Here is a 22074-nt window from a genome sequence, read left to right on the forward strand (position 1 = left end):
TAGGACTTGCTGGGGCCCCTGTCTGATGGCTTTCTTTAGGACTTGCTGGGGCCCCTGTCTGATGGCTTTCTTTAGGACTTGCTGGGGCCCCAGTAAGTGCCATAAAAGGCTGTTAGATGTCGTAACAATCTAGAACTAACTTTAAAAGTTTAAGGTAAACCCATGTATTGTTTCAGAATTTCTCAAAGGGAGATAATTTGATTATTTGCAGTCATTTTAAATATTGTTAAATATTACTATTCAAATAATAGACCATGTTGGAAATATAATTTGACATTTTATCATTCTTGCACATCTTTTTGAAGTTGAAAATACTTTGCAGAATAATACTAAACGATTTCAAAGTTTTATAGCTGTGAAATGTCAATTACAATCAAAGTTTGTCATTTTATGAAAAGGTTTAGATTGTATTGTCAATCTTGTATAATAGAAAAAAAATTACAAGGTTATCATTGCATAATGATTCTGAGAATCTATGAATTTTAGTATTTGCGTGTTTTATTTGGTTTTACATAGTAATAAAAAATTATATTCAAAGATTTGATTACATTTATTTGCATGAAAGAGCAGCAAGTTGAATAAACTGTTGATTTTTAGCACAGGTATATTAAGTTTTACGTATTAAATCATTCTTCTATAAATATCTTAAATTTCAGATTATTTCGAAATGCTTATTATTAAAACGTGTAACAGATTTAAATAGATAATTGAAAGATGATCCTGTATTGAGTGTGTTTTGAACATAAACAAGATATTAAAATGACAGTAATTTGAGGTAAAGACTGTTTTATAACCTAGCAAAATATTAGAATTCAATTCAACATCTAAATAGTAAAAACCCAGTTTTATGGTATTATCTTGTGAAAACACACCCCAAGGTCAATTTTAGCTTTAAAGAGTACTTTTTGTGTATAAATATATTTAAAAGTTTAATCTGTAATAGTTCTGTGTGAATAGGAATTAGAAAGAATATTATTTTGGAATGATTAAATATGGCAGTAAAGAGGTATAGTAGGGGTAGATAATATTGAAATTTATTTGATCATGTTATACTATTGCAAACTCAAGCAAAGTCATGCAGTTGTTTGATGTTTCTTTTTAGGGGGGGGCTTTGTATTTGTACTTGTTCATTGAATATGGTGGTATTGGATTTTTTGGGGTTTCATGTCTTAATGGACGTTTTTAACACGCTTTATATTGCACTTGAGAATTTAGCTTGTGTATCATTCAGAATTTCTTAAATAGGGATTAACTTATTTGAACAAGACCAGATTAAGTGAAGGCTTGACCTAAAAATAGATTAAAGGAGATGAGATTACACAAGTATTCCATCTGATGGCCTTGGGAAATTAGCAGTTTTTGATATCATTATGCAAATGTTTGTAGAATAATATATATGTGTCAAGTTCTATAAATGAAGCGAGTTATTGTCTCAGATTATGTAACTGAACCCACGACAAACTGACAAACTATGTTTCGTGAGTGGCTTGTTCAAATATCTCAGTGTTAAGTTACCCTTATTAAACCCTACAGAACAAATAAGAGGATTTATCCACCCGAGTGACTTTCCCTCCAAAACCATAATCCTAAGTTGTACTGACCAAATAGGAAATTTTACATTGGACATGAAAAGTTTAAATTTGTCAGATTAGTTCTAGATTCTTTTTTACTTGTTTGAAGTCAGAAATTTTAATTCCGCCTTCACAATGACTTGTTAATACAGGACGATTTTCTTCACGCTTTTGTGTTGAAGTACGATTACTCATCATAATTTTAGCCGTAATTTAAAAAATTGAAGGTAAGGTTATTATCTTTACTGTCTTTTCTTTACAAATTCTATTTGATTTTTCAAATACCTTCTTGGTTAAGTTACAATTGTATTGTTAGAATGCATGCAGTAGACAAAAGGTCTTGACGATAATGAAAACTTTTGTTTATAACGACAATATTTTGTTTTGTGAGGAGTTGAGTTTCCAAAGAGAAGAAAGGGATATTATTTTTTATTTTATTATTTAATTTATTTTAAAAAGAAAATAACTTTGACAAAGACAAAAAAGTTATGTATTTAAAAACTGTTTTTGCTAATTCAAACCCAAGTAGTTTTGTTGCACTACCGAAAGGGAGGAAAATCTATGAGGAGGATGAAGAAAAACCAAGAATACAATGTATACAGAGAAATAAAACTCTTGAAAGAAATTTGAAAGTAAGTGAACAGGTACTATATTGGTGAAGTTTAATTCATTTGGAGCATTTTTGTGGTTAACGAAATGTTTTCATACTAGGAGCAACACATTTTTCATTGCCAAATTAAGGCCAGTTAATTTTCAGGTCAGTATCATTACTTTCTCGATTTGACCTCAAAGTTTTTATTTATCTCATGTTTCCATTTTTCAGTTCAACTTTTTATTTAAAAAAAATGTGAATTTACTCATTGGCAGGCTTATTCCAATTTGATATTACGATAATTTTTGATTGTATAGTTTGCTTCTAGTGGTCAGGAACTGCTTTTCCTTCCACAGCACATATTTAGTTCACCCTGATTTTAGATGCAGTTTATGTGACTGAATAAAATTGAGAATGGAAATTGGGAATATGTCAAAGAGACAACAACCCGACCAAAGAGCAGAAAACAGCCCAAGGCCACCAATGGGTTTTCAACACAGCGAGAAAATCCCGCTCCCGGAGGTGGGCTTCAGCTGGCCCCTAAACAAAAATGTGTGAAGTCTTACACTTTTTCTGTAGTGCTTAGTGGATAGCTGTTGCTTTTTTCATATTTTGTTTCTTTTGTACATGGTGTCCTCTTTCCTTCTTTGACTTCTAATTTATATTTGCCCTGTTGTACAAATGTATTTTATTTCTTCTTTTTTTTAAGATACATGTAGTTACATGCCCAATTCAAAAATCTGTAATGTCGTAGTTGGATAGAGGCTGTTAACCTTATGAAATTCTGATAATCTTTGATTGAATTGCTTCTTTTTTGATGTCATTGCTGTATTAAATTCACTTCTAATAAAATGTTGAGGTGCAAAGTTATATTTTAATGTCCTGACTTTAAAAAAATATACAGAATTTGGAATATAAAAACATTTTTTGTGTTTTGTGTGTCATTTGTTAAGACAAGATTAGTCAGCACAATATAAAGATATGGTGTAGATATATGTATAATCATCCTGAAACTAAAATTAATTATACATGGGGAAGTGTTAGCCCCTTCTTTCATCTTTTTATGACTGCCTTGGGGGTCTCATGGTAGCGTGTTTGCCTCGAGTGCGGGAGGTCGTGGGTTCAAACCCCGGTCAGGTCAAACCAAAGACTTGAAAATTGGTTTTTGCTGCTTCTCTGCTGAAACATGAAACACGCGGCTCGGAGTCAGAATAATGTGTCCGGGTAAGGTGACATGTCTTCCTGCGAACTATTACCTTGTGAACTAGCACATTAAAAATCCGGCTCAGCGTGTTGGTCTAGTACAAAGCAGGGTTAATATTCATATTACATAACAAGTTCTCGTCCTGAATATACATATTAATTTGCTGCTGAACGTTAAGCAGACATCCATCATCATCATCATCTTTCTATGTTAATTAGCATGTGATGCAATTTGCACTGAGCTTAAGTTCTTGGTATTTTGGACAAATAAAAAGAAGCATACAAACAACGAAAGATTTAGTGAAAAAATGCATAGCGATAGTTGTGTGGAAATCTTAATATAACATTGGAAACTAAAATGACTACTTTATAATTTCATTTGAATAAAATAGAAAAGATAAAACTTTGTGACAAGCGATATTTTGTTTCCTTTTGACCTTAGTAGACCCTGACTGTACCAAATTGCCCTATGGACACCAGTAGTTCACTCAGAAGTAGTCTAGGGTGATCATTGTGTATGATGATGTCAGTTCAGGACAAATGCTTACAACCTAGCCGATTGAACTGTGGGGCAATTTGAGACTGGTTTCTTTTCAACCAGAACAAACTGATTAAATCAACAAAGTTTGTTAAAAAGATCACTGTATTTGTAGTCACAAGGACACAGAATGATTCGATAGTATTCTTCGTAGATAATGTAGCTATACAGTCTTTAGTGAAGTCTTTTCTTTCTTAAATTGTTTTCACTGAGGCAATAAAGGTTCTTACTTTTAGAAATATTTCTCTATGTTGAAATAATATTAAACTTTATTCAATATCTAAAGTTGACTTTTTACCTTTCAAACTTACAGGCCTTTGTGAACATGGTTTTAAAAGTTGTTTCTTGGAACAATAGAAAGAATACAAACCAAACTAATTTAGGACAATAGTCTTGTCAGTATTATATGAGGGACGCCCTGTATCATGCAAACTTATGTATTTGTACAATGGGTCGATCGATTTGTTGTGTACCTACATTGTTTGTGAAATTGTATACTTGTATGGGATGCATTTCTACACATGTAAACTACACGCACATTGACGAAGGCTTCCGTAGTTATGATTAGTGTTTTAATTTTTATTAATAATTGGATGGTACAGAAACCATAATTGGTGGTATGTTTTTTAATATGATATTTGTATTGCTTGAAAAGATTATTTTTTGCTCTAATAATTTGGAATATGATAATGTCTAGACGAGCATAGATGCTCAGATTTATTAAAATTGTTTGACAAATTTTCTTCAATTTTAGGTTTGTGAGTGATGTGAATGTGCTTCAACATTTTCATATATTTACATTAAATTTTACTTGAAGATATTTAGTTAACCAGTTATACTATTTAATTTATGCTAAAAAAAACAAGACAGAAGATATCAAGTAGGCAATCAAAAACTATAAATAATAACTATTACTGATGGACAGTGGCAAATTTGAGGTCTGGTTAAAATTGGTTTGGTTCAGTAAAACGTGTCTTTTTATTTGACAAGGTGTGTTGTAATAATCAAATAACCTTATGATTTGAATCAATGAATGTCCAGTAACGGTTTAACGATTTTTGTAAAGTAATTCAAATTTTAAGTATTAAATAATTATTGACTATATATATTGAAAAACTATATATCATCCGACCCAATAATGGAGTATCCTCCATATTGAAGAAAAAATTGGAAAAACCATGATTCTAAATTGAGATTAATTAAACACTTGAGGTAAAGTATCTAATATTCATTGGCAAATTATGCTTACTCAGTAAGACATTATGAATTGCAAATCAAACAGGTTTCGAATGTTTTTTGCAATTGTTTATTCAGCCATCTCGATAAACCAATTCATTGGAAGATTAAATAGAAGTATTCTTTGCTTTAATTTATTGTCGGCAAATAAAAACAATTAAGTCATTAAGTGGAATAGCTGTAATATGAACTTTTTGATCAGCCATCTAGAATTTAAACGTGTGCTTTCCATTGATTTTTCTATTCTTCCTTTATGTGGAATCTCTCTTCCGTAGTTTGAACAACTTTCAGTTTTATACCCTAAAAGAGAATAAGCTTCCTGGTAGCGTGAATTGCATATATGTTTCTAAGGCTTTTTATGCTAGTGTTTTAGACGTAAAAGGTTATTGGTTGAATAGAACTAATGGAAAGCTTATTGACCTGTTGGTGATGATAACATCGGAGAACTTAGTAGGTCATTGATTTAGCATAATCAAGGAGACTTAAACAATTTTCAATTAAAGTAGCTTAATACTGTCTATTTAGCTTTTGAACTTGTAAGATTTCACACTTCAAAGATTTCTTGTTACTTTTTAATGATAACTTCTTAACTTTCAAAAGTCTTATCAACTTACAGCATAAATCATCCATGTGGTAACCATTTTTCTTATACCTGATCTGTCTTTGGTATTCGCAAATAATTGGCCTTTTAATAAAATAAATAGGCCTGAGCAAAATATATTTGTTTAAGGTAACTTAATTGACTTGCTTGAACCAGCCCAAATTTTTATTGATTCTTTTGTTACAACTGATCTGTTCAATTTGAATTGCAAATAAATTTAAATAAAATAAAAAAAAAAATATTGTCTTGCATTCAGAGTATTTAAAATTTGTTTACTTAATGAAATCAAGATAACCAGCTAAATTAACTTTGACTTACCTATATTTCTTTAAATAGCTCTTGATAGAATAAAAATAGAATTGATCACTTGTACACAAAAAATGTGTTAACACATGCCTAGTTTTTGCTGTGAAAAAAGTTGAAGATTAATGGATTTATGAAAGGTTACAATGACATTTAAACCACAATATATACAATACAACATAATGACTGTTACTAGGCTATTAAGCACAAGTAATTAGACTGTCTTTAAATTCTGTCTTTGGTTTTGGCAAACAGTTTATCTTTATTAAAATAAAAAGGCCAGAGCAAAGTAATTATATTTGTTTAAGGTGACTTAATGAACTTGCATGCACAATGCCATTTTTTTTTTGTATGCCCCCTCCGTAGCAGAGGGAGCATTAAGTGTTACCCATGTCCATCCGTCCCATCTGTCCGCCTGTCCCATCTGTTCGTCCCGAACGTCCCCAAAATTGGTTTCCGTTCCCTAACTTTAGTTTGCCTCAACCAAATATTGTAAAACTTATACACAATGCATATTACCACAAAACACAGATCAAGTTTGAAATTGTGTGGCAGCACTTTTACCATTCATGAGTTATGCCCCTTTATAAATATAAAAGTTGCTAAAAAGTTTCCGTTTCCGTTCCCTAACTTTAGTTTGCCTCATCCAAATGTTATAAAACTTATACACAATGCATATTACCACAAAACACAGATCAAAATCGAAATTGGGTGGCATCACTTTTACTGATCATGAGTTATGCCCATTATAAATGGAAAAATTGCTAAATCTGTCGTTTCCTCTCTCTTACTTTAGTTTGCCTAGACCAAATGGTATGACTCATACACAATGCTTATTACCACAAAACACAGATCAGGTTCAAAATTGTGTGGTGCCATTTTTACTGTTCATGAGTTATGCCTCTTTATAAACATAAAAATGGCTTAATCTCAATTCTGTTCTCTAACTTTACTTTACCTCAACCAAATGTTATGAAACTTATGCTTTTAATCACAAAACGGTCTTAACTACGTGAATCCTGCATCTGTATGTGGAAGTTCACTCATGCGTTTTTACAAGCGGGGGCAACTGTGGCCCATAGACACATTCTCCATTTTTTTCTTTTTTTTTAAGTATATGTCAAGTTTTCACTTATACCTTATTCACTACTGGTATTTTTTTTGTGTGTCTATTTCTGATATAAAATAACCGTCTTTTATAGCTGCAAAATAAGCTGTAGTATATTTTTTGAAGCATTGATAATAATCTAAACAGCTGTAAGGAGATATATGAGTTTTCAAATGATATTGCCTCCATTGGTCAACAAACACCTACACCATAATTGGAAAATTAACACTAGCATAGAGACAGATTGTTTTCTTCTCATATGGCTAGATTAATTGAATGTCAATATCATCATTGTTGTATTTCACTTGCATGAAATATGTAAAAGATAGAATTGCAGGCCAGGGAAATTTGTTGACTTATAACTGATTCAAGGGAAATAAATAATCCTTTTGATGTTGAATTTTTAAAGTACATAATTATGGTAGAAGGTGTGAATGATTAATACTCTCTGTAACCCTTAAGGAATAAACCTTTTTATCATAACCTGTTTTATTAGTTGTTAGATAATTAGAAGATGACTTACTTAACCAAAAGTCGATTGAAATTATATGATAGCTTATGTGGTTCTTTATTGAACTTGAGGCAATAAAACCTGATGCTTCTAACTAGAGGTTTTTTAAATCTGAATAAGAAAGCTTAGTAGCACACTGTTTTCTTTTAACAAATCTCGTGAAAATGGACTATTTACTGTTTTACTTTTTCAATGTTTGGAAAGTTGAAAAAAAATTGCTGCTTCAATTTCAATGAAAGATAAAAAAAAAAAAAGGGGGGGGTTGAGAATTCCAGACATATTATTTCAAAGAAGATGACCTTCGAATAATTTCATTCCAGTAATTTTAGGCCCTACTTTAGACAAGCAAATAAGCATGATAATGAAAATCATTTTACATTTTTTAAACCCCCATACAGACCTTCTGTATCATAAAGGAAATGACAAAGTACAAAGTATAATTTTGATGCAATTTTTTTTTTGCATTTTATGCATTTAATTTTCACTATATTAAGTTTGTAAGTTGAACAATTAGTCTCCAACATGACATTCATTGATTGTGACATGTTTAAAAGAGTACAAATTTAACAACTATAGAAGATTGAATTTAACTATGCATACCATTTGTTCACACTATATTGTAAACCATGTATAATTATGGCAGATATGGTGATCCATATGTTATAAACCCCAAGGCCAGGTATATCAGTAAAGTGATAATGACATAATTATATAGTTGTTCAGGTGTTAATATTACCTGAGATTTCTTGTACATATGTCATCAAGCCTTAAGTACTGTCCATCTGTTGTCCACTTATGTAATCAAAGAGAAAATAAGATTTGTTTATCAGAAATTATCCAGGGCTTTAAAAAAAGGGGGGAGGGGAGGTCTATACACAAAAGTAAAACTTTCTCTAAGATTTCTTTTAGCCTTCAAGCCTTCTGCTATTCAGTGATGTAATTCTAAGATAATAGCTGATTTTTATTTACCTGCAATAATTCAGGAATTTTCTTTTTTTAAAGGGGGAGGGGAGACCTTTAACAAAAAGTGAACTTTTCTTAATGATTAAGTGATTGTCCTGCAGTAGATAGAATCTTTTAAATTATTTAGACTTTCCTTCAAACTCCCTCTGTAAGTACCTGCATAGGCATGCTTCAAGGGGGTGGGTGTGGGTTGGTTCAAATGGAAGTCTTGCTGTTCAACCTTTTTAAACAACAGAACATGACAGAAATTGGAAAAATCCGTGTGAATTCCTTAGTGATTTCCTGAAATGTTTTACTTTGTGAAAAGCATTTTGATTTTTTTTCACTCTTGTTATACTTGAAGGTATACATAATACTTTTATGACTTCTCAAATTATCATTTATTAAATTGAAATGAATTAAACATCAAAAAAATATAACTTGATAATAGGTCTTGTGAGAATACAGACCAGAACAATGATCTTTGATGTTTTCCCATAGTAGATCTTACATCATATCTGATTACCTTATAGATATGTTTTTGGCACAAAAATAAATGGAAAGACTTTTTATTGCCCTTAAGTGATTGTTTTGAATGCATTGATGTCGTACCATAGTTTTAACTGATATGAAATTTCATTCTTTTTGAAATCCAAAATAGACGTTATTGCTGTCTTATTGATGTTCCTAACTCATTGACGTATTATTCCACTTCTCCTTTTTTTATACTCATATTGATGATGCCATTTTTGGATTCTAGTGCTGGGAATTCAGAAATTTTGCTTGCATTTATTATTAGTTGGTTGATTGTTCGTTGTTAAATATGTCCAGTGGCAAATATTTCATGCATGTTTGGGATGAAATTTATTATTGCGATTGTTGGACAATCAACACAATGCTCAATTAACAATAATAAAAAAAACATAGGAAAATGTCTGAATTAACGGTAGTTTAAACTTATTAATTTATAGTGGATTAGAAATAAGGCAAGTTATACTTATTCCTTTATACTTGGTGAAATACTAAAGAGCAATCCCTTAAGTAACATTTTACGACAATTTGGGAAAACAGTACTTCAAACTATTTTTTCTACTCTCATGAAATTTTACAAAGAAGAAACCTTATTTCCATGCCTTGTTCCTACTAAAATTGTTTCATTGTGTCTAATATCAACTGAATAATCTTGAAATAATATAAATCCACTATTATGATCATCATCATTGATCCCAATTGAATCAGAAAGATCTAAGTTTCTAATTCAATATTCCTCACAACTGTGACCTGACTGCAATCCAACTGTACATGTTGTTCTGTCCAACACCAGAATTCATTAACACGGAAAATTCTCATGATGGTTTTGTATGTATATATGTACATTTATCGATAATCTTTAGCAAAGGCCGCAGTATATTCAATATTGGTTTCTTAACTGTATAAAGCATAGGTTATGAATAACTTGTATAATGATGTTACTAACACTTACTTGGAATAAGAGCACAGGATAGATGTGATGGCTGGAAATTTCCAAACCAAAGCATGGACTTTGCCCTTTTCTGGTGATATTATTTGGAGATGGCGGGCAACAAAGTCTTTATTTTGAATCTGTGGTGTCAAATGAAATGCAGCAATAAATTTTTTTAGATGCATGAGGGGTTCATCAATGTTATTTTTAAGTTGTAAATATTTGCAGTTGTATCACTATTGCAAACGTAATTGACTATTTGTTTTAAATCTGTGTTGCCTGATTTGGATTGCAACAAAAACATTTTTAATGCATTCTGCATGTTAATCCTTTGATAAGTTTTTTTGTTCTAATGTTAAATTGTTACATTTTTATAAGTCAAATGAGTTTTAACAAGAAACAGAATCTTGTAGGTGAGTGTATTGATCTGGACTATATTTCTGTATTAAAAATGGTAATTTACACATGTATGAATAATTTATCAATTTTCCCAATACATCCAAGGTTTCAGTACTACTATGTGTGTTTATATAGTAACTACCTCATCGTTGTATAAACTATCACATTCTTATGATCAACAGTGTCGGACAGATGGAGTTGGTCAAAATTAATCATTTGTAAAAGTCATGTTTGGTATTATATCTGATTGGTACAGTGTACGGTGGGTTTGGATTTTATGCTATATTCTATTTAAGGTCACTACTTTCCTTTTTGAAATTTCAAAAAGATTTTTACAAAATATGATTATTATTTCATATTATGTACACGTATTTTTAGCTTCATTATGTTCTTTTATTGCTATAAAGAAAATCAGAATATTTTCAGTGCTATATTTAGACTGCATTAATGCAGTTGTCATATTTATCTACAATTAGTGGTGCTTATTGTAATGTTTAGAATATGATGCAATTAGATTGAGGTTTCAAATTGTTGACTAAATACTTAAATAATTTATTTGCTTGACTATGGAAGATTAGGGTTAAAAACTGTGCTATTAGTTTTCTGACTGATCTTGTTTCATTATTCACATTTCAAGCTTGATTCTTTAATATTTACTTATGTTTTTGTTTTTTTTATAGAAATATGAAGACTTGTCACAAAAATGGGACCAAGCCAAGTCAGAAGTAAGACAAGATGATTATGAACAGTTGAAACGCAAAATTGGACTACAGCAAGAATTAATACGCAGACAAGACACATTAATCGAGCAAAGAAGAGCTCAACAACAGCAAGAATTACAACAGGTATTTTTTTTTTTTAAATACTCCTAATTTGTTGAACGATTTAAATTCTTGGTACTCTAAATAATTATAAGAAAGGGAGGGCACTCAAATTATCTCCCTTTGCCATTGTTGTAAGGATTTTGTCTTCCTATATGTCTTGTTGCTGTTGTGATATAAATGGAAACTAATATGTTTATTTTGTTATATCTAGAACTGATTTTGTGACCCATAAATTTTTTTTTATTTTTACACCTTGTATTTACACGATAATACATTCTAGTTGTCATGCAAGCTTAGATATGATCGCTGATTATAAGGGAGCTAAAAGTATTAAAATCTGGTATCTGATATGAAATATTTCCATAAAGGAAAATTTTTCTCTTGTGGATTAATTTTGACTTTTAAGTATTTTATAGGAATGAACTCTAACAATGGCATAAAATTGTTTTGTGTGTTAGCTTTTATCCTTTATAGATTTCACTTTAGATAGTGCAATGGAAATAGATTTCAACTTCATATTTATTAGTAAATTTGATTTCGCCGTAATCATTTGTAGAAAACTGTTTGCCAAGTCTTGAATGTGTTGCTGTTGTCTCCTCCAAATCAATTGGGAGAAATGCTTTAAATCACATTTAGCGTTTTATTTCAGTAAAGAATTAAAAATACGGGGAGAAAATTAAATTTCAGATGAAAATGATGTCATCTATTTAAGAGATTGACATTTTTTTTTCTCCAGTGCTTAAAGTGGTATGATAAATTCTCAGATTGTTTTACATGTACAAAGATTGTGTGAATTGTAAAGTGACTAACTGATGCGCTGATTGGTATTGATATTTTTCAACAATTTACCATTACATCTGCTATAGATACAAGGTTAATCTTCAGTAGTGTAAACGTAATTATGTATTATAGAGCTAGGACTCCAAGCAAAACTGTTGGTTCTGTGGTTAACCTATTCAGAGCAATATATAGTTATGATTGTAAAACCTCGTTGATGATCTAGATCTATAGCCTGACACTTTATTTGATTTCTTTACAGTAATTCTCAAATTGTATGGATGTCTGATTAGAACGGTTAGAAATTTAATTATGTAATTGTCTTATATCAAAACCAGTTATGGAAACGACTATATCTAGTTCAAGGACTACAGATATGGTTACAAGAAAAACTTATGTGGTGACAGGTATTTCTTATATATTGACTTGAGGTTTTTATTGTGCATTGATCTTGAGAACGCCTGTTGTTGTCAGATTAAAATTTTCAAATCTAGCAGTTGGTCATTCAGTAACCTTTTGAGTGTTGCTTTTTGAAATGCTTTTATCTCTTTAAGTTGGAGCCTGCCACCATAGATTGAAATGCCCCAGTTAACAAACCAAGATGTATTTGCTATTTGCTTTTAAGGTTAGATATTTAACCCACTTCATCATCATGTCCTTGATGAAGCAGTTTATTAACATTCTTCTTTTGTTTCTGTGTTGTTTTAAATAAGTGTCCTTTAGGATTCTGGTCTCAAGTGGTGAATAGATTTTAAGGAGAAAATTTGTCTAGCACCATTTGAAATCAGTGCTCCTGGAGTTTGACAGATCTTCTGCAGTTCTTTGTTTCCTGTTTCGTCTGTTGTGAACAATATTTATGTCAATATCATCATTGTATTACATATGATAGGGTTTCATTTAAGTCTTATCTTTTTTTGCATGGCTTCAATTTCATTCATTATTGTTGACATCTTGTAGTTAGCCTCACTTTCAAAATTTCAGGAATGCAAGCTTGTCAGTTTCCTCTGTTGGACAGTAGCGATTAAATAAGGTTACTTGATAGCTAAAGATTGTAGACATTGTGAAAAATAACCTGGACACAAATATTATTTAATTTTTCACAGATTCATATACATTACCAATATTAACTTTCTAGCTATGATGAATAACCACAGTTCAGACTTTTTGGGCTAGATATCACTTAGATAATAATTTTGTAGATTTGCATTGTTTACAGTTTCCTATTGTATTTCATTTGTTGCAAGTTGCATTAGAATCAACTACATAAAACTGGTCATTAATTTTCTTATTAGGATTACTGCATTTCTATTTATGGATAACATTACAGATGGTTACATTCCAAGATCAATACAATACTGTATACGGTATATGGAATGTATTCATCTCTCTCATGTATATCTTCATAGTATAAAATATTTCCGACCTTCCATCTTTTTCTATGTAAATAGATCACAGTGATTGGGTTAATGCAGTTGTCAATTTTCAGATTCATCACTTTTTAGTAATGGTATTTTTGGGGAAGAAAATTAGATTTGATTGTTCCAATAAACATTCTCTTTCTTTACATTACATTTTATCAGGGAAAACAGATCGTTTTGTGGCATACTTCTAGGTCATTTTAACGAATCGATACATATATTGATCTTTGGTTTTTCTCTATCTATAAAAACCAGTCTTCTGCATCATTCTTTACTTAATTGTAGCATCTTCTATAATCTGCCGGTACTAGAATGGACATGTAAATAACATAAGTTGACCCCAGAAAATAAATCACCAACAATCATTAGGCAGTCTGCGATTCTCTAACTTGAATGGACGGGCAAATTTAAGATTATTTCCTCGTCTGGGTATCATTTATTTAATTGTTTTGCATTCATGCTCCTCCACCCACTGAATTCTGTTCAACGTGTTATTTAATTTCTCATTGAAGTTGGTATTAAGGTAGATTGTTGTAATCGGTACATCAAACTGCCTTTTGTCCAAATATTTGTTTAAGAATCATTCATGTTACACAATGGAAACAATTGAATATAATGTCATGGTACAAAAGATTAAACAAGCTACATTTTATTTGAGTTGAATAAATTTAATCTTGGATGTATGTATCTTGATAAGAAAATTACAGCAAAAATAACGTTTGAATTATTTTTTGTGAGAAAAATCCGTTAAGAATAAAGATTAGCATAATTATGCATGAAATTTTAAACGATCATCAAATTTATGTAAAAGAAAAAAATTATCATGAATACATAAGAGAAGCTTTGCAGTAAGCCTTTAAAACTTTATAAGATAAGCGATACTAGGAAATTCTAAATTATGTGTTAAGGCACTTCCGGAAATTTCAAAATGTTGAGATATAAAGTAGTGGAAATAAAGCTAAAGCAGGGAATTGATGATTTCCAATTTTCTATGATTATCGCCAGTAGGGGATAACTGTTGAATGGTGAGAATGATCTAAAACATTCAATTGATCTGATATTGTGCCATTGATCCATTATCCGTGTTGAATACACGAGGACTCGAAATAAAAACCAGCCAGAGTCAGAACACTTGAAATTCACATTTCTTTTCATTTCGACTCCAGTCAATTGAAATACCGCCATGCATCTGGGGATTTCATCCTGAATATTTTATTGCTGTCTTTTTCAATAAACTCGTCAAACCCAACATTGTTATGCTGTGTCATTTAGCACATTGGTTGATGGTTTCCAATGTATCGCATTATTTAGCTTGATATGAAAGTACGATATTGTTGATTCTCTAAGGACGTAGAGTATTGGAGAAGTTTAACTATTGATTACTGGGTTATTAAACAGATCTCAGAATGACAAGGAATCGTGGAGAGCCACAGGTAGGTGAACGTTTGTATTTTGATGTTTCTTGAAAGCTTTTCGTCATTAAATTGGCATGATATTACAGTTTTGTGGTTTCCTTAAACGCATGCATTTGATCTTTTTGTCAAAGAATATAATTGTTGGAATTAACATCAATTTTAATCATTTCTAATCATCGCATGACAAGAATGTTAACTTGAAATAATTTTTATTTATAACTTTAATTGTAAGCAAAAAAATTTTAGACTTTAGATTTGTTAGACTATAGTACTTGTTTAATAAAAGTCGAGACAATTTTTTTTATATCCATTTTGATTTTGTCTTAAGAAATTTGCCAAGTATGAAATCTAAAGGTTTAAAACCTATGCTAGTAGCTAAGAACTGATAGTTATGTGGAGGTAATGCAATCTTCTACTGAGAAATAAAGAATGATCTTAAAAGTATAATCTACAATTAAAACTTAAATTACTTAGTACCTGTTAATATTACAGATTTTTTTTACAGATGCTTTGTTTCTATTGAATTGGGTCACAAAATTTTGAAAATGCTCCTATTTGGTCCTTATGTTGTGTTGGGTGTCTGTCTCATTGACATTTACACAGTATTGTTTATTTTTCAATGCTTGATTTTAATTTATTTTCAAGGAAATTTTGAGGGGATTTAAAAAAAAAATTTTAATAATTAAATTTGAAAATGGAATATTATGTTTTTTCTATGATATAGGATGAGTTTCCTAATGTAGCTTTATAACTTTTATAAATATACCATGTGGATTTTTATCCTTTTTGCCTTTGACCGGTCTCAAGTAAAGCTAATATGGTCTGCCATATTTAGCATCAATCTATATCTTCTGTCGAGATAAAGATATATTCCATTGATTAGAATAACAGCAGCAAACAGATTGCGGATGGGCTTTGTACCAGCTGCTGCAGTTATTTAATACATCGGCAAGTTTACCGAGTCTTATTTCTGTGGTTAATGCAATATGATTACTGGATAAAGCCATAATTAAATGATGCAATTGTAAGGTTTGTTTCACGGTCAAGGTCATTTTTTTACCGAGATATGATGTTATCACTTGTTTGTTCTGTCAGCAGACTGAAATAAGAAGTTTTTTTGACAAGGAAATTAACTATGTTGCCTAAAGTTAACACTGTTTTCTGGCATTTGTAGGTCTTTGCTGTCATTTTCAGTAAATACAGTAGGCTATTTGATGATTTTGTTAAGAGGTTTATGTTTGGATTGTCTTTTTGGAGGTCACTTTAAATTGAAGACTGGATGGATTGAAAATAAGTTACAATACCGTAATCTACAAGTATACATTCCAAATTTGGTGTTTGGTCTGAAATGTTTGATTGTATTTGCCAGTTGGGCTTCTTCAGAGTTACATGTAACATGTGTAGTAGCCCTGATTCACATACATAAGCAAAAATATACTCAGTGACAGAAGTAAGCTGATTTACCCATTTCATTTAGACCAGATCAGATTTAATACACTCTTGGGTCCTCCTTAGTTTGTAATGTTTCTGTTTTTTTTTTTTCCAGTAGTAGGTTTTATTGCCATCCTTTCAGCAGGAGGAATGTCGTCTTTATTGTTGAGTTAGGTATTGAATTATAAGGAAATCAAAACTCAAATATTTTGAATGTCGTTATACAGGGAGTAGCCCATTTGAAAAAGAGTTCACTGAATACTCTGTTTGAAATGTCATGAGTGTTGTCCTTGTCTCTCTGGTTTTTTTTTTCCTTCGATGAGACTTGGGTTTCTGTGGTGGCTGCAGCTTCAACAATTGTTGAAGAATATGATACGAGAGAGACTTATCTCTCCACATGCTTACAGTTTATTATTTGTCAGTAGTAATATTTGGTCAAAGGTTTCAGGTTGGCTCTGTTAGCAGTTTTTTCAATCTTGTCTTTACTCAAGATATTAAGTTACCATAGACTATGAGCATGTCTCCATTTTTGTAGACCTCTAGATGTTTATTTTGGTCAAGATTTTTATGATGCAAGGTTTTTTGCAGGCATAATGGAGGCCCCATTGGAGGGTTGGGATGAAGGTTATTGAACCAATCATGTCAAATTTTATAGGTTTGATATTGTTTCTGATATACCATATGTGGTATATATACATCATATATACAAGCTTTTATAGCTTGCTATGCGGTATGGGGTTTGCTCATTGTTAAAGGCCGTATGGTGACCTATAGTTGCTAACATTCTACATCATTTGGTCACTAGTGGAGAGTTGTCTCAATCATACCACATCTTCTTATTTTTATATCATCCTTGGCTTCCAGAATGGTTTCTGCAGAATTGGAAAGGGATTAACTGACTGGAAATCTTTTTGTAACACACAGTACAGATTTAGAACCCTGACTTCATTTGGTGGATAGATTTATTTACTTCTAGCACCATTTGAAATCAGTTTTCTAGAAATGACTTAACAACAGAGAACAGCATGCAGATTCTGTATCAAATTTTGGTTTAAAAAAAAGTCCACTCAAACATTTGCTTGCCATGGTAGTTGTTTGAAGGACTATATGACTGAAGGTAACTTAACCAGCATTTTGGGCTATTTAGCCACTCAATATTCTAGTTTTTCAGTTGCACAGATGTATCTTTAGTTGTTCATTTTATTTATGTTTGTACAATTTCTATTTGAAAAGACTTCTTTTATGTAAATTGCTTCAGTCGAACCTGTAAACAAAAATAAATTTTATAAAAGAGGTGACCTTTGAACTGAGGGTTAAAATGCATAGGTCTTATTATTACAAAGGGACAAGAAGAGCCTGTGACCTGACAAGATAGGATTTAGCTTAATAGTCAGGTGACCTTTAAAGAAGCTTGGACAGTATTTTGTATTTTACTTGTTAAGCATCTGACGGGATAGGTTTTAGCTTACCATTGCTGACCTTTATAGCAGCTTTGACTAATTTGTATTTTACTGGCTGAACTTCTGACAAGATAGGTTGTTTGAAAAATAAAGTTGGCCTTTATAGCAGATTTGACTACTTTGTATTTTACTACCAGACCATCCTACCAGAAACCCTGTTTTCCAAAGAAATAATTAAGTGAGGACACCATAAGAAATGTCTGGTCATCCACTGCCATTGAAATGTGATATTTTGCGCCATAAAGTTTCCTATTTGTGTCACACATGATCATTAAATTACCATTTGATACTTTTGTCAATCTTTCTTTAATTATCCATTGCAAATTTAATTCATTTTCTATCGATTATAGACAATGGGGAACAGCTATTGAATGTTCAGACTATTATTATACAGTAATTTGTCCGTTATGTAGAAGATGACAGCTTCAGATGAATTTTATGAATATCGTGACGAACTGGGTTTAGATTGCTAATATTCATTTATGCAGAATTCTGTTCGAAAAATTTCTCTAGATTCCGATGTTGATGATTTGATTTTTGATAGAAGAATTGTTTGCAGTGGAGGTTTTTGCTCACGTAAAACTGGTATATCCCTTCCACATTTTGTGCCTGCACCAAATCAGACTATTTGGACATGTTGTTTGTCTATGTTTGTATGTCTGTTTTCTTGGAGGAGTTGGCTGTTGATGGTTTGTTTGATCTGTTTTTATGTGTATTGTCTTATATTTTTGGTAATTCCTGATATCATTTTTATGTATGGGTATTTAGATACAAAAATAAGATGTTTGTCTCATAATATGACTGTTGGCTTCCGGTATACAGCACCATGAAATTCTTATGTGCGCCTCTTGTTAATGTTTATCCTACTTATTCCTTAACAAAAACACAGACTGAAATGAAATTTTGATTGCTTAGACCTCTATGGCATTACAACCCCTTGTACATTTTAGATATTAAGTTCAAACAAAATAGTTAGGCTCAAATAAAAGAAATATTATCAAGGTAATTTTCTTCCCTGTTATGTTATATTTTCACGGAAATATTGATCATACAACTATAAATTTCCTATTGTTGTTTTCAAAAGCAGTTCATATTACTTTACAGCAATTATTGGTCCTGTAAATTGCCTTGGTTCTTTGAATTTAATTAGATATATGTGTATTTACAAATTTTGTCAGATAATTATATAATTGGGTTTTTATTGACAGACAAATTTGGTGCTGTTCTATTCATTCTACAGTAAATATGTTATAGGGCCCTGAGAAAACATTATATTACAATCAAATGTTGGAAGAAATCAATTGCTAATTTCAAGTTTGAAAGGAATTGGAATTTATACATAATTTAATGAATTGACTGCCATTTGCAAATGTGTTTTAAACTATTTTCAAAGAAGCAGAATACAAATATTTTACATTTGTCTGATTTTTTTTCCCCTCACTGAAAAAAGTTCTTAACTTGTGATCAGAATATATGAGATTTTAGTACTTTCTGCCTTTAACTGTGATACATCAAGTTAGACATAAGCTGAGATAATTCTAGTTATAAAAAGTTGAAGTCTTTATGATAAGTTTGACTGGGCTTTGATTGTAAAAGCCATTGAAGACAACAGAATGATGCACTTTTTCTTGCTGCAACACAAGATGTAGAAGTGAGACTTAGGCATGCTGTTTCCAGTGTTGGGGATGTCAAAAAATAAAATACACAGTTGAACTTAATGTAACCAGCATTGTATCTCAGATAAAAAAAAAAAGAGGTAGGGTCCATTCCCACCTTGACAATTTTGAATTAATTGAATTATAAGCATCATGTGTGTAACTTTTAGGTTCAAACAATATTATGGCTTTTGATTATTATAGTTTGTGACAGGCAAACATATTTCTGTGTTTACAGATTGTTTACAGTTTCCACATTTGACAAGTACCTTCATGTTTCTGATGTGCAGGACATGAGTCCTCAGTGAAACTCTTCATGTTCAAATTCAAAGCAACAATTTCCAATGTGCAAATTGCCAATGCAACATAATTTCCTTTGCAGATTCAACTCTCTTTTGTGCACCTTGTTTCTTAGTACAATAAATTGTACTTATCATTTCCATTTCTGTCTTTTTCTTTAATGTGATTTTCTGATTTAATTTTGCATGTGGAAAGCAATTTGGTAATTTCTATCCGATACATTGTGATCTTAAGAATCTTTAATGCTTTTGATGTCTCTATCCAAGATACAAAATAAATCAACTGCATACTGAAAAGGTTCTTCGTTGATGGTGTTTTTGCTCTTAAAAGTTAATCACAAATGAAAAATGTACTAGTTAACATAAATTTTATTACGAGGCCCATTATTGCAATGTGTCTTACAGTGAAGGGATAAAGTTGAAACATTATATCATTCCATTGCTCTGCTCTCTATTAAATCTGTGAATTAACACTTAAAAGAACAAATACAGTGACAGTAGAGAAATCAATTTAAAGTAGAAACTGATGTGGGAGAAGGCTGAGTCGGAAAATCAAATTTTTGTGATTATACGAACAGAGAAGATTTTTGATCATTGAAAACAAGCTAAAGATGGAATTTTTTTCCCTTTCAGCATGATTGAAAAATCCTGTTTTCCTATTTTGAATTTAATATTTGCATGCTGCTTTAGACTGGAAGTTTTTGCAATTAAAAGACATTTTCTAATCTATAACCAATAAAAGTGATCTAACATTTATGGTTGACTGCAGAAGATCAATTACAGGTAGGACAGAATGGAATCTGTGGACAGAAAAAAATCAATGATTCTGTAGGCTTGCATGCATTTAACTTCCTAAAGATATTTATTAACTGACAAGATTTCAACAGGCTCAACCTTTGAAAGTAATTTATTATCAATATATGGACAATCTATTTTTTTTTATCTTTTTATTTTTAGTGAGTTTATATTTTCCTAACAGATCAATCAAGGTGATAAAGTGATATCTGGTGAAAGGTTACTGAACTTTATTCAATTTTTGTTCGTATTTTTTTGGCCTAGTTTTAATGCAATCAGAAATTCAGACTTAATGGTCATATGTATATAAAAAGTTGGTCAAAGCTTACCTATATCACTTATCACTATTACAAAAGGTGTTGTAGAAATGAGAGGGTGCACTTGATTAATCAGTATTTAGGTACTTGCCAAATATCAGACATGTTGACCCCCTGCAATTTGGTTTCTCTTAACAATTATACTGACCTCCATGAAACTAAAGGATTGCACCTTAACCCTATCAAACAAATAAACAGAAGCTTAATTTAGGTCTAAGTTTGTCATCCTAAACTTAACAGGAAAATTGATTGATTGGTGTTTAACGCCACTTTCAGCACTCTTGTGCTATTTTGTGGCAGTCAGTTTTTATTGGTTGAGGAGGCCTGGGGAAAAAAATTGTTTATTAATTAAACAGGAAAATTATCAGGTATCAAAGTGAATTATGTTTATGCAGCTATTTTCTCTTGATTCTCATAATAAGAGATATATAATGTTGTTGATTTCTTATATATAAGAAGTAGAACCACAAAAACACCATTTGGATTACTATACAGGAATTGATTGTCTACATGCAATAAAAAAATATGGCGATCATTACTTGTCCACATGCAATCAATGAAAATCAACAAGATCAATAAGAAACAATGAACCGGTCTAGGTACATCATTTGAACCATGTTTAATGAATAGGGAATGAAGTTAGAAAAGTCAGACTATTGTTATTAACTCACTTCACCTCAAACTCAGTAAGAAAACCCAGCCATGAGAAAAAAAGTTTGAAAATATGACTAATTAACCAATATATATAATGAGGTAACATTCAAAAAATTCTTATTCAAACCATCTATAGTTATGTATTATACGCATCCAATCGACCAACTACATTTTTGGGGTAAAAAAGTGTGTATTATACACAACAAAATACGGTATGTAAATATCAATGAAAGTTATACAGATGTAATCTTCTACAACCTTTGACCGGTACAGTATATATCGTTTAAAATCTACATTGAATGTCATTTACTTATTCTGAAGGTCATTCTCTATGCTCCTGTTCAATTACCTATATGAATTATGCATCAAAGCCCTGAGAGATAGAATATTTTTCTTAAACTGTTGAGTGCACAATGAATAATTAATGTTGAAGTCCCTATGCAAGCCATATTCTAATTAAGGAAAGACCTTAGAGATTTGATGCCAAACAATCAGCACTAATCTAATTCCGCCAGTGTATCAAACCAGCTATCGTGATCTATATACATAATAGGTACGAGCTT

The 22074-nt window shown here is 31.2% G+C and overlaps 1 protein-coding gene across 6 annotated transcripts in view; it reads left to right on the forward strand.

Annotated features, from left to right (window-relative positions):
- The window catches only part of LOC127721000 (hepatoma-derived growth factor-related protein 2-like), a 65882-nt gene that overhangs the window by 22860 nt on the left and 20948 nt on the right, over positions 1 to 22074 (forward strand). For 4 of the 6 annotated variants that reach the window (XM_052227715.1, XM_052227725.1, XM_052227727.1 and 1 more), the window contains one exon: positions 11147 to 11311. In XM_052227715.1, the coding sequence (XP_052083675.1) occupies positions 11147 to 11311 (165 nt within the window). Of the gene's footprint in view, positions 1 to 976; positions 1007 to 1910; positions 2204 to 11146; positions 11312 to 22074 lie in introns of those variants that run through there. The other 2 variants (XM_052227732.1, XM_052227728.1) reach the window with 2 other exon arrangements.

Source organism: Mytilus californianus, unplaced genomic scaffold (assembly GCF_021869535.1).
Source record: "Mytilus californianus isolate M0D057914Y unplaced genomic scaffold, xbMytCali1.0.p SCAF_1, whole genome shotgun sequence".
Lineage (NCBI taxonomy): Eukaryota > Metazoa > Mollusca > Bivalvia > Mytilida > Mytilidae > Mytilus > Mytilus californianus.